This window comes from Aptenodytes patagonicus, chromosome 4 (genome assembly GCF_965638725.1).
Source record: "Aptenodytes patagonicus chromosome 4, bAptPat1.pri.cur, whole genome shotgun sequence".
NCBI lineage: Eukaryota > Metazoa > Chordata > Aves > Sphenisciformes > Spheniscidae > Aptenodytes > Aptenodytes patagonicus.
The window spans coordinates 71,510,907-71,525,475 of record NC_134952.1 but is presented as its reverse complement, the minus strand read 5'-3'; the positions used below and the strand labels follow the sequence as shown (position 1 = coordinate 71,525,475).

General features: G+C 43.3%; 1 protein-coding gene across 1 annotated transcript in view; it reads right to left on the bottom strand.

The window, feature by feature from the left end:
- RNF150 (ring finger protein 150) overlaps positions 1-11,161 on the bottom strand; it is a 126,777-nt gene extending 115,616 nt beyond the window's left edge. Inside the window, exon 1 of the mRNA XM_076337165.1 lies at positions 10,696-11,161. Coding sequence (XP_076193280.1) covers positions 10,696-11,161 — 466 coding nt within the window. The remainder of the gene's footprint in view (positions 1-10,695) is intronic.
- Positions 11,162-14,569: the final 3,408 nt, after the last annotated feature.

Sequence of the window (14,569 nt, the reverse complement as noted above, 5' to 3'; positions counted from 1 at the left end):
TCAAATAACATTAAGTTATGGGCAACCATTTAGGAAATTGCATCTTACTACAAGCCTGAATTTGTCTCACTTCCACTGGCAACTACTGATCCTTGTTATGTCTTTGTCTATGAGGGCAATCTTTATCTCATACCAAGTATCATTCCTGTGAGTATCCAGACACAGTGCTAAAGTCATGTCTAGCCTGCTGGTAAGGATATATACACATACAGCAAGGGCCAAAGATCTTATAGCTTAGGGACTGCGCTATGGGAAGACAGAAAGCTGTTGGCACACTATCACAGGGAAGAGAAATTCAGCATTGCAAACCTGAGTTCAATTTCTTTAAATAATACTTGTAAACAAATGCATGCATTGATTCCTGGAGAAGTGTAACATTTGAGTTGGGAAGAAGTCAGGTCTGTGCTCTGGGGTGGAACTAGTGTTTAAAGCTGGTAGAAGCTGATTAAAATGTAATGTATCATCAAAAAAGGAAAGGGAAACCAAACTGTTCTGAACCTAAAATTCTGAGACATTGAATATTTACTAAAATAAAATCTTCCTTCATACTCCGAACTGTAAGATCTTTTCTGGAGAGCAGAAACTTTCCAAAACAGTTTTTTAGTAGTAAAATGGATTTTCAACAAAGAAAAACAGGTTCAATGGAAAAATTCCTGGTCAGTTTTTCTAGCACCTAGTGGGGCAAACTTAATCTTCTGCAAAAGTATGAAAGAGCAGGATCTGCCTCTTCACACAGAGGGGACCATAATTTAGTCTTTTAAGAATTCATGAAAAAGACTTAGGAGTGTTCAGCACAAAGCCATTCTATGCATAGCAAACGTGCTATGCCTGATTGGCAGTCTTCTGTTCATGAATGGCACTGCCACACTTCCCGATTGCTGGTGTCCCACTCCTCCAAGCCGACTCTGAGCAGCAGACAGCAGTCAGCAGATGCTCTTTAAACCCGGAGTCAGCTGCAAAGGAAAAACAACCAAAAGAGCATAATCCTGCTCTGCTTCCCCTTACAGTCAACTTTGTATGTAAAGCAATAGCCTTTGGCTATTTTTGTTAACCTGGTAAGGGGTGGGGAGGAAGGGGGGGGGGGGGGAAATAGAAGAGATGAAAAATAGGTGCAGAGCACATAAAAAGAGAAGTGAAGAAGAAAAAAAAAAATGGGTGAGAAGTCCAAGGGAAAGATTTATTGGAAGTGTGGAAAGTAAAGAAATTATATCCCCCTCCCCCAAAAAAAGGAGAGAGAGAAAAAACTAAGTAGAAAATGAAGAGGATAGAGGATTGAAGGAAAAATAAGGCAAGAGAAAGACATCAAAGGCAATATTATAACAAGACATAATGGATTTTACTCAGACAACTCCTCATTTTCCAGTGTGAAAAGTCTTGATATAGTATTTAATAAAGGTGTGAATTTCATGGACAACCAGATGGTACTTCAAACACATGGACATAAAGAGCGATAAGAGACCAGGCACAGAAATTACACAATCTTGCGAAAGCTGCCTCACTCAAGGAACATGATACTGGCAGGTAAAACTAGGAGACAGTGAGCATATAATAAAAGCTTAAAAAGGCAAAAGAGGGGAAAGCGTATTCTGTACAAGTATAAGGAGCAATCATGAATGAGACTGCAGCATCAGACTGTTCTGTTTTAAAGTTGGTTTTTTTTTTTTTTTTTAGTACAAACACAGACATGCCCCAGAAATATGGCCAAAGATTGAAGATTCTCTAATACAGAAATTCTGAAAGGGCAAAGGAAAAGCAGAAATATCTTTGTGTCTTCTAACAGAAAATACTGAAATGGAAAAGGAAAGAGAATACTAACATTTTAGCTGGCATCACAGGATGTAAAACCGGAGAGATCTTTAGCAGATACTGATACAAAACTCTTGCATAATTGGAAAATCCAAGAAATCTTTTATAGTGAAACTTGTTAGACACCAGAGCTTTGATCATGAGGAACTGGAATTGTTCTGCTAGTATGACAGTAACAACTAGGTGCAAAAGCTTCTCAAGTGCTCCACAAATCAATTTAAGCAAAACAATAAAACTGTACAGCTTATTGTACTGGGTCTGAACCCAGCCAACCCACAACACATATTCAACTAATATTGACACCTTTTACAGTAATCTTAAGATTAGACATACATGTTAACTAACAATGAATCTACCTACTAGGCTCTTGAGTCCATTAGTGCTGCTGTGTAATGTCAGACACATTCAACACAACGTAACAGTGGCCGTGCTAGAAATGAATTTTTTGACAAGGACTGCAAGATCAAGCAATAAATAGAAGAACACAGTTTAATGATGTGTGATTTATAAAGCTGGAAGCCGGAGATTAATGTGATGCATAATTCTCTTTAAAATACATATATTTTCTGGTGAGATATTCTTACAATGACTTGCAAAAAAGAGATGCCTTGTAAGGAGAGGTTTGAACAGTAAGAGGCAAACCAAAGGGCATATAAAAAGGGAGGAAGTCCAAGGTATGAAAGAAATTATGAAGAAGAATAATATCCTATATAATTAAGCCAATGTTCAGGGACAAATGATGAAGGTTCATAGACAACCATGTCAGTAGTAGGGGGCTGTCTTGGTAGAACAGCATACAGAGAGAACTGCTTTGTTATGGAGCACCCCAGTGCAAGGGGTCCTCTCTCATGATAAAGGCTTCAAGGCACTATGGAATATAAATTAATTTTAAAAAGCTATGTCTCATTAAGTGTGTAGCACAAGGGAGCACTCGCCAACTCATCCTATTCCATGTATTGCTAGAGGAACTACATTCCTATGCAGATGTAATGCTTCTATCTGTGTTTAAGGAGTATACAAGATATACTCAAACCAGGACTCTATGGAGTTACATGGCTGTAATTTACGTTTCTGTGTTTTGGGAACTAAGAAGAGAAACATTTTCTCCCCTCCAATTTTGTCTCAAACTGAAAATAAGGTTAAAGTAAATGGGCTACCTTTCCAATTTACAGCAGGGACTATTACATACATAAACACAGTAAAACACATCAAATTTGAGAGAGAAACTCTGACAGACCCTTAGGTCTAGCAGTAGAATTGAGTATCACTATGATTATACTGTCAGAAGCAAATGAACAGGCACTTCACTTTATTGATGTTATTTATAAGTCACTCTTGAGAGGGAAAAGAAATGAACAATTATTTTAAAAAGCTATTATATCTTTAAGTAGCAAAGAATCAAAAGATGCCAACTTTTCATATTTCAATGTAGAATAGCAATAAAACAAACCAGTTAATCTTTTCATCATCTCCTTCAGTTCTCCTCAGTTCAGTTTTCTAAGGTTTATCTCAAATAATTTATTGAAGAGGAGCCAAAAAAAAAAAAATGCCCTTGTTAAGCCTCTCTTGTAAAACACAGCTGCATAGTACTGTTGTTTCATAAGCAAACCAATCTTTACAACCTTTCTCCATCTACTAGAACTGCTGAAAGAAGAGGTGTTTCCACTCATCCATTTTTGAACTAAAAAACATTGTTTCCACCAGGGTGGTAAGTTCACCTAAATCAGTAATTTTCAACCTATCCTGGCTGGAGGATTACTTCTAAGGGGTCCACAAAATGCACTGAAGAACAGTAAGCCTATTATTGATGAGCTTCAATTCACAGCAAATTCATTAGCAAACTTGTAAGTTTATGAAGCTCGGCATCCACTAATACGGGCAGTGGGTCAGCCAGTAGATATAAAGCTGGTAGATTTAATACAGTAAATTTAAAAGTTGAGGTTTCACCTAAGTGATTTGGGTTTTCTCCTCCAGGTAACAGAAATTGTAGTTCTTAATAGAATTACCTTCTGAGATACTACATCTAAATGCACTCATGAACAAGCAGGGTACCCTGGAGCGTCCTTGACCCCTGCTCATCCACATTCAGGACCTGGTCAAACTGTGCAGTGGCTGACATGTGGCCTATCCATCTAGATTTCTGTTCCAGAGAAACCAAAACACCGTGGAGTGAAATGAGGAGAGAGCTAGGCACTAATAAAGTCCAGGGTCACATGCCACTATGGAATCAAGACACAGCAGAGTAAGCCTGTTTGGACATAACCAGTTACAAAATATTTTGTCTCCTCTTTCTTCTTGCAATTGCCATATACTCCCCTAAACTGTGTGGTACAATGGATACAGTTGGTTTTAAACCTTATCCTTTAGCAGTTATGCCTCTGCCAAGATAACTTTGTGGAAGTTATGAGAATTAAATATTATTGCAAGATATAGTATTCTATTTAATATCCACCTACATTTTATATCTCTTTCCTCAGCACCATTCTGCTGCTTACATTGACTGCATTTGGTTCTGAAGCACCCCAAGATTCTTTTCTTTGCAAGATGCTAAGCAAAAAGCACTGTAACGGTAGTAGATGGTAACACCATAGGAAGCAGTCCTGCATTAGTAAGGTGACAGATTACATGGACTACTCAGTCTTTTCCATATCTGGTTTCTATGAGTCAATGATTGTATTGTTCGCTCCCTACTGTACCAAAGAAGTCATCAAGTGACTAGTACTCAAATGCAACTGAAAAGGCAGAAATGGGGCTTGTCTTGAAATGAATGCTGTTTCTGTGCAGGTTAGCTATGCAGAAGTTATTGGGAAGTGGAGAAGTCGTTGGGCTATCCCTTCATAAAGATCTAACTCTTCATCAGCCTGGCTTGTGGTGTAAGGAGGCAGAGGTCACTTGAAACTCAGTCATCTCACATGACAATGCACTCTGAGCTCCATCAAAGTGCGGCAAAATAATAGGTTCTTTTAGTCCTTCGCTTACATGAGAAAAGTAGAAAGTGTCCTCTTCTCCTACCAGGAAAAGAGACTCTTAAAGTGCCAACACTGAACTAACTGTAGGTTTCTTTCTCCTTTTGCTGAAAATGTTCCTGTGCTCTGTGATGTACCATGAAGGGGGGCAGCACGGAAATATATCTTCATGAATTAGTGAGCTATAATGGAATTAACACGCTAGCCACAGGCTGCCACAGTATTCTGATAACCCAAGCTAACATATACCATTTTAAGGCCAAAATACCAATGGGACTAGAACAAACCATCACTTTATCAAAAGCAAGCCATTCTCCTAAGGACAGTATACCAAAAGGAGGTGCTCCAGATTAACAGGCAGTGGTGAGAATCAATGCTGATACAGATTTGTTTCTGAGGAAGATTTTCTTCTTGCTGTGTCACTTCTTATTGCAGAGATCTGAAGACAGCACTTGTATGAATATCACTGCAAACAAATGCTGCAGATAACCAAAGGGCATGCAGAAATCTAACTGCTTTTGCAATCAGTAAGCTTGGAGGATCAATGCAATCTTCAATGAATCAATACTTCACCACTTTGTAGGGAATGCTGTGCCTTACGACTTGATCCAAAGCTCAATGGACTCACTGTCTTCCCACTGACTGCAATGGGCTCTGAAGAAGATACACAAGCCAGTCGTGAGACTGAAACAAGATGCGAGATTCAACAAAGCAGAAAGCGTCTCATCTAATGACAAAACTCAGTGCCCCGGCGCTGAAGTGGCTGTCCCAGGTAGTACTGGAGACTAAGATTATTTTGTTGCTCTAGTCCTTGTAGGTCAAATTCATCCCTTTAATTCAGTTAAAGCCAAACCAGTTACCTAACATCACAAAGTCCCCCCACCACTTGGCATAACCGAACACATCCGCAGTAGAGAAGTCTAGCACTGAACCACAGCAGGACTAGTAGGCAGAAGTGTGGCTCACTAGCAAACGCAGTGGGACAGCTTGTCAGCACTACTGCTGACTCTAGCCAATGTTATAAATCCTTGATTTTGATAAATATCGAGAGCCAGATTTTCAAAAACTACGGAAAGCCAGGCCTACACGATGGATCCAGGAGCTCCTCTGAGTTCCTAAGGATGGCAGCACACCCCAGCCATGCCTCAATTTCATGATGGATAAGGCTCAGAGATGCCTTAATCTCCATCTCCCTCCCCCATTGAGTTGGTTTCTATTAGGAATGAATCCTGCGTGCCTGGAACAGAAAATAATTATGGCAGGTCTGGAAGCCTGAAATCTCCAACCCTTGATTAATTCACACTTATCCATATGTAAATTCAGTGTGAATGTTGTCAGCACGTTTCCCTCATTAGAATTCAACAAAGGTTTAGGAAAACAATTGTTTTAGTAAAGGAACAAATGTAGCTCCAGTACTGAATTAAGTCTGTAAAGAGAGAAATCTTCAACTTCAGTGTTTAATTTGCACATCAGTACAAATCTACAGGGGAGCCCAAAGCCAAAACTACTACCAACACATCCTGAAATATGTTAAAGTCAAGACTAGTCATTGATCGTGGAACAAAAATCTGAGTACAAGGGAAGAAACTTATTGAACTGAGTGTGCACAGATCAAGGCTGGCCACATTCACAGTACGTGTGGAGGGACACACTGGTTTTGCAGTGGGATGGCCATGCCCTCCTCATGCGATCTGGTACACACATGCTGCACTTGAGGGCCAAAGAGGGAGGGAAGAAGTCAGAGTCATCTTAGATCATATATGAGATTCATGTCTCAAAGATACAGTTGCTGCCAGCGTGTACGAGCCATTACAAAAAACGAGGCATCTGCCTCTCATTGAAAACAGGCTGTCATACGCACAGCACGTGACTTAAAATTTGTGATGGCATGCACGGGAAGAGCAGAATACTGAGAATGCAAAGCTGCCTGACTCACATATGCTTCTGGTGCAAAATACTTCGGATGCAATTTATTTCACATAATAATCATATCCATTCTGTGAGATATTCTGATGCACCCCAGAATTCAAACTGAATGTTACAAACTGTATTGAATACTAAAGATTTGATTTTTACCCACATATGAATCATGTGTACAGTCACAGTTAACATCCCTCCCTAGCCCCAAGCACCTGACAGGTGCCCAAGTTAAAAGTGGTCAACCTAGGTTCCCTCAAGTAAGAGCTGGAGAGAGGGAAGTTCTCACCTTGAATCATCTTCTGGAAGGCTCCCTTACTGTATCTATTCAGAGCTCAGAGGAAGTGTTAGATCATGTGCTACAACAGGTAGTAAGAATACTTCCAATTAATACTAAGTTATTAAATGTAGACACAGTGGCTAGAGCCTTTTCAAACCTAAATGACAGCTAATTTGTTCTGAATAAGAAAAAATGCCAATCAGAAGCCCTAGCCAACACCATGGATTATTCTTCTGGAGGAAAAAGAACATCCTCTATATTATTAGAGTACTTCTCTACTAGAAAAGTTGATTTAGGAGAAATAAAAAGCATGTGAAACAGAAATTCTAGATGCTTTTGTTCCTTCTCTGGTTAAAATGTATTCAGTCAAAAAGCAAACAGAGTTGGACTCATAGCTCCCATACCATACTTCAAGCCAATAAAAATAAAGATGCTGGTTTGCTGTAGCAAATGATGCAAAAGCTGTGTGTCCTAGAGCGAGAACCACAGAGCTCTGCACTCCCTGTGAACGCAGATGTCGCAACTCTACCTCACTCTTCTGGATGTGCAAGCAGTGACCTAAGTACAAGCTCCCTGAAAGCAAAGACTTTCAATACGGTGACTGAACTGGTTCAAATCAAACACTTGGTCTGTTCTGTCTGGTGCACTATAAATAAATCCTGGAAAGTTGTATTTGAAGATTTCCACAACAAGCTTCGATATAATACCACCCTGGTTTTGACTGGGGGGTGCGTGGTGGGGGTGTCAGGGGGGAGGGAGGTCTACCAACCCTCCTTCAGATTCAAGAATGTTATCTTGCTACGGTTGCCTATAGATTTTAAAATCAGGAGGCACCATGTTAGCAAAGGGTCACTGGCATGCATTTAGCAGAAAACAGGAAATATAATTAAACATACAGCTGTGAGCTAAGATCTTTGGCAGGAGAAAGAGAGCTTTGGGAAGAAAGTGGCAAGGGCAAAGCACTATGAAGTAATACAGTAATGTGGTCAAGAGGGGGGCATGAAGCACGGGGTAGGGATGAAGAAATGAGAGTGGGGGTGAGAGGAGCAGAGAAAGAAGCACAAAGAGATAAAATGACAGTAAAAGAAAGAAGGCAAAGCATACAGAAGAGAAGAATGTACATAAGGAAAAACATCTCTCTTAGGAGTAATAGTTCTTTAGTAAGGGCAGGAGCCACATTGTTACGCAACAGGATATACTGTTTTCTGTATAGAAAGAGTTTATTTAAGCTTGTATGAAACCTCAAAAAAAAACCCCAAACCTGTGGGAGAAGAGAAAAGGGGGGGGGGGGGGGAAGAGAGTAACATCATATTTCTTTCGACTTTTAAACTGCTTTTTAGGTCATATTTCACCCTCCCCTCCCACCCCCCAAGTATTTTCCAGGATGGAATTTTCTTCTTCCCACTCCAGGATTTGGCGTGGGTAGAGCATCGCAGATGCTGCTGAACTCAGAAAGCAAGAACTTGATTCATTCTTCCCTTGATTCTTGTGCTATCATTTAGGCTGGGACCAAGCAAACGTCAAAGGCTGCAAGTCAGAAAGATAATTTTACACAGCTTGTGCATTCATTTTGTCCCAGCGTAATGGTGGTACAAGAGGAAGAGTAAAGATAAATCCAGTTCTGAACCCCTGCTAGTTTGTCAAATATTTAAGAATAATTATTTTTCCTCCTGTTCCAGCAGACTTATGCTCTAAAACTCCTCTGAGTTTTGACTGTATGCAGAGGGCAGGTTTCCCCTACGGTAAGACCAACAACCATTTTCCAACTTCAGAGAACAAAAATCCTTAAAATGAAGACAACCTCATACAATCAATCAGCAAAGCCCTTCAGTCTCACTGAACGTGTTCAACAAGTCCAGATTATTTTCTGCAAGTTTCCTTTCATTTCAGCCTCTGGTACTGTACAATCACACTGCTGGGTATCAGTTCAGCACTCAAAAAGGATTCTCAGAATAAACCGTGAGGAGTCATATGACATAAAAGAAGCTGCCCCCAAGATAAGTGATACAGTGTTCGTATTTTTGAAAGCCAAGGCTACTTTCAGTAAGAAAGATTCCCTGCTTACTTCATTTTAGACTTTAAAACAAACAAAAGCTCTAACATTTTAAAAGGTTAGACACATTTTTTACTCCCACTGTTTCTTAATAAAACACCATTTGTGTGGGAAACCAGCTTAGTGCATACTTTAAAAACAGGCAAACGATTAATTGATCCAACATGTTGGCAGTTTTAGAGAAACTCACTAGACAAGAACAAGCGATGCATCTTAAGTTTTGAAACAGCCTGAGCTTTACTTTAAGGGTGCGTAAGTATGCCAAGCTCCTACTACTTTATACTGCTTAGTATATAATCTGTGTTACTTAAAGTACCAAGAAGTATAATCTGAACAGCTACTAAACCATGTGCAGGTTATAAAGCACAGTTTAAAGAAGCTCAAGAGGTTATAAGTTGCTTGTCTCACAAAACCAATGGAAAATACTGAAAAAACCCCCATCTTCCTCCAATCCTATCAAAGAAACATTAATTTGCCCAAATAAACGGTTAACCTCTTAAAGAGGCTGCACACAAGAGGTTCCAAAAGCGCTGTTTTTGAATCAGCAGTATTATAGCGTTATAGTTAAGCAACAAATCGTTTTTCAGCACATCCATACTAGCTAGTTTACTGTGGAAATTTAAAATGTCACTAGAATAACATCCTGTTTTGCAGCCTTTCTGTGTTTCAATTTACCCCTAAGTCTGCTAAGATTCAACTGGCATGAAACAGCTGGGCATGATTAGTTACTGGATGCAAACCAAACTGAGATTTCACAATAGGTGGCATTTTAGTCTCCATAGCATAGGCTGCTGATATAAAAGACCAGTGACCCCTGGCAGAAAACACTGTCCCTAAATATAAATCTGGTGATCTGTTTTTAAAACAACATTATTTCAGATCAAACATTATTACAAAAACAGTGTTTTCTGTGGGCGTAACCCGAGGTTTGGGTTGTTTCCGATGACTGGATTTCAGCTTGGTTCTGGTTTACGAGCACATGTTGGGACCCAAGCACCCATGTGCTGAAACTGCGAGCACAAACTCCCATCAGAGCGTTCACCTGGGGGAGTGACACCCCCTCCCCCCCCCAGTCCTGGACAAAATATCTCATGTTCTCACCAAATCAGATACTCTGCATTCCTACTCGATCCCACAGCTTTTACACTATCATAGGCAAGGCAGTGGACGCTGTGTTCCCTACTTTATTGCACCTCCTGATAAGCCTGCACCGTAAACACTACGCCTTTCCTCTTCTGAAGGTCTCAGTCACACCCGGTCCCACACAGCACCTGCCAGAGGATCCTCAGGACGCAACAAAACGTCAGTGCCCCACAGCGGGCTCAGGGTCCCATCCATTCCTCCGACTAGACCCAAACTTTACATCTCCCAAACTTTTCACCCCTGGAGCACCAGCGTGCATTGCTGCTAGCGGCACATCCGCCCTTTGCCACGGCAGCATGGAGAGGTGCTCCACGGCCCCCAGGATGGGCACCCACGACCCAGCAAGGCCTGCAGCCCACCCTGCTCCCTGCCAGGAGGTGCGAGGACACCTTCCCCCCCCAGCAGCTCCCACCCCAAGGATGTGGGACGGCAGAGCTGGCTGCCACACACAGGAAAATGGGGCCCATCCGCCCACCCAGCACAGACCTCAGGATGCGCCCATGGAGCGTGGGCAGAGTGCCGGGGCTCACCTGCGTGGGGCATGGTGATGGTCTCGTTGGCGTTGCTGGAGCCCACGTTGTAGATGACCACGGCGGAGGCGTTCTGGGCGGCGGCGTGGCGGATCTTGTCCTTGTAGGTGCAGTTGCCCCGTGGGATGAGGGCCACCCAGCTCTTGCCCGGCGCCGGGGCATTGAAGCGGGTGCCGGGGTCACAGGCGTAGCGGTCGGTGGGCGAGGCGGAGAGGGCCACCTGCCCGCGGGCGTCCTGCTTGGGCGACTGCTCGCCGTAACGCCCGCACTCGCTCTTCTCGCTGCGGAGCTCGGCGCTGCCGGCCGCCGGGTCGGCGTAGGTGATGTTGACGAAGGCCGTGTACCACTCCTCCTTCTCAGCCACGGTGAAGTCCAGGCACAGCAGATGCACGAAACAAAAGGACAGCAGCCATGTTGAGAGAGCCAGGCTGCGGCACGCTTGGATCACAGACATTGCCATCTTCATCTGCCGGGCCCCCCCCACCCCGGCCGGCCCGCCCGCCCCCGCCTGTGTCTCTGTGTGTGTGCGTGCGCGTGTGGCGTGCCCCGAGCAGCCGGCTCCGTGCGGGGCGGCGCTGCTCCCGCCGGGCGCCGTGCGGGGAGGGAGGGGGAGGGGGCCCTCCCCTCTGCAGCCCGCTGCTTAATTCATGTCGGGGCCGTTTGATTTCCTCGGGCTGGCCCCGTCTCCGCCCCCCCCTCTCCCTCCCCGCTGCCTCGCTTCCTCCTGCCCCTCTCCCCTCCCTCGCCCTGCCCGCACAGCCGCCTCCCCCGCTGCTGGCAGCCCGGCCGGCCGCCGGGCGAGGAAGGCGCGGAGGAGGGGGGATTTCCACACGCACACACGCGCGGCACCGCTCCCGCTCGGGGCCCGGCCCCTGCGGACGCCCGGCGCGGCCCGCCGGAGGGGCTGCGCTCCCCGGGGTGCGGGGCGGCGGGGGGGGGGGGGGGGGGGGGGGGCCGCCGTGTGCGGGAGGAGCGGCGGCGGCGGCGGCGCGGCAGCGGCACCTGCCGGCAGAGGGGCGGCAGCGCGAGGGGAGCCGCCGGGGCCCGCGCCAGCCCCGCCGCGGCGGTTGGGCCGAGGCCAACGGCCGTCTCTCCCGGGGAGGGAGCGGAGCCCCGGGGAGCCCGGATGCGGGGCGCTTTGCAATTAGTCGGTCACGCCTCCGAGCCGTGGTTTTCACTTTGGGGTTTTGTCTTTTTTTTTTCCCCTCCCCTCTTTTCCTGACTGCTGTAGGATAAGTCAAAAAAATTGCAAATGTGAATGTTATAGTGTAATTATGCCACACAGCTTAAAGGCATAATCGCTCGTATATCAGGTTTTAAAATACAAACCGAATAAATTTCTTACTATACATTTCTGAATGACGCTGACAGGCACTTTTACCAAAATAGGGTGCGCAACTGACGGGAACACAGAGAACCTCAAAGAATGACAGAGCCGCTCTCTGGAAACACTCGAACTCCACGGCCACAGACAGAAAAGAATAGTTCAATTTTGGCTCGGTGAAAGCCCAGATTTGAGGATTTTTAATGTATAAAACACCCCAAAAGAATTTTGGCCAAGACTCAAATACCTTTCAAAAAGGTCAAAACACAACTGGCTCTAAGTTTGTCTATCCTAGTGCAAGCGAGTAGTAAAAATTCTGCTTTTCCATAACTATGTTCAGTAGTAGAAGGATGTCTCACAAGATTAATAGATATTGCCTATTTTAGCCCCCTCGTTACTAAAATCTGCTGCTAGAAATACCATTCCCTTTCATTTAGATGAGATGCCTGAATATCTCGCTAGTGTCAATATTTGCCTGTTTCCAGTTTATGTTCATAGCCGCCATTGATCTAAGCAAACAGATGACAGCCTTAACCGTATTTTACACTCTCTCTCCCTCTCCCACTCCCTCTTCCTCCCTTGAAAAAGTTATTTCCCCGAAGCTGAAAAAAGTGAATTTGGGAGAAAAATGTACAGGCGAAGAGGGGAATAAAATAGAGAAGTTTACAGGGAAATATGGTGGGTTGCCAAGAAGTCTACCATCAAGGAAGAGGATAACTTTCCTTGAAAGCCCATTACTGGAGAAGTAATATCTCTCAGTGTATTCTCAGTATATAATACTGAGAAGAAAAAAATTACCATGTAGAACTACCATTGAGAGATGAAAGTAGATGGCAATCAACATTAATTAGAAAGTGTTGAGATTTCATAAGAGAAGCAAAAGCCGTAAGGGGAAAATCCATGCCTGGAAGGGCTATGGACAATAAAGCTTTTATATATTTGGAAGAGTAAGGAGTATTATTAGAAGAGAAGGCAAAAAAGGTATAAATGATCAATAAATATTTCAGGTTTATATTTGGAAAGAAAGGGAGGATGTGTTTGCCAGATTATTGACTCATAAAAGTGACATTAAGAAGCACCTCCTAAGAACATACAAAAACCAGCAGACCTGGAAAAATGGCACACATGAATCTCAAAAGAGTGGGCGGGAAGGCGGAGAGAATAACCAGCTCTCTGACACTACTTCAAGTAAATCTTGGCATAACAGGAAAATCTTGAAGGATCGAGTGTTCAGTTTCCTGATAAGATCCAGAAAAACTAATTATGGTGACCAGGTAGTTACAGATCGGTTAGCCTAACGTTAACCAACCCCAAGAAAGACAAGAGAGAAAAAATCCAACGTATGGATAAAGTTTGTTTTTATGGGAAGTGGCCTGCCAAGCAAACAGGATTCATGTTTTTGTGAGGAAATTATCAGTGTGGTTGGTAAACTCACACAGCCGTGGCCATAACAGGTTTTTGAAATGTGTGTTTTTCAATGATACATGACATTCTCATTACACGTGTAACCTATTAAGGACCAGATAAGATAAACTTAGTTGGAACAGGACGTGTTTTAATAGAGCTCAATGCAAAAATATGACTCCAGGTGACCGAAACTGCCAGCCACTCTGGAGCAGAACCGGGGAGCGTGTGGTTTACTCTGCACCCAGGGAAGGATTTTGGGGGTCAGAATAGGAAGGAATTGTTCTATACTCCTAGGGAAAAGGGGCCTAAAGAGGATGCAGCTATCCTCAGACGTTTCAGAGGAGTAACAAGTAGTAGTAGGGAAGCGATTTTCTCTCTGCGTGAAGCATCAGTGAGAGATATTGGAAGCTGTCCAGTTTTGGTATCTGCGTTTTTAAAAGGATATTGAAATACTACAGAAGGTTAAGAAAGGAACCCTAAAAATAATTTGAAGTAATTCCTCTTCAGGGAGAGATTTCAGGTGCCCAATCTATTCCGCTTTTCAAGAAAAGAGGCGATATGATTACATTGTGTAACTACCATCACAGGGATATAACAGCAGGTACTAACAGGCTCTTTAAGCTAGTGGATAAAGGCATAACAAAGACCAAAGTTTAAACTCGACAATGCAATTTAGAGCAAAAGTAGCTGATTAAACAGTGATTGTCCATAGAAGAAAATTCAGAAGTGAGACTGTCCTGGGAAGTGAAAGACAATCTACTCTTATATTGAAATTAAACAAACAAACAAACAAAAATACGGCTGGAAAGCATGCTTTATTTAAGCGCAAGATATGAAATTCTTCACGATTAATTTATAATCTAGTGGTCGCTTCTCAACTTAAAAGTACGCCCGAATAAAAACAACGGAATATTTGATTACTTTTGTTGCTGAAAGCTGAACTACAATTGACCAGGTCAATGCTTTGACTTTTAATCACCCAGTTTGATGTAATAGTTGATGGTGGTTCTTCCCATATTATTTGTTTCTTTTCACTGGAACACCTGAGGTTCTCCCTTTGCCTGGCTCCCCAGAGCTCTGTTCTGGTCCTGGCACAAGAACACTGTACTTTCAATGATCATCCAAGCAGCTGTAAACATGTTT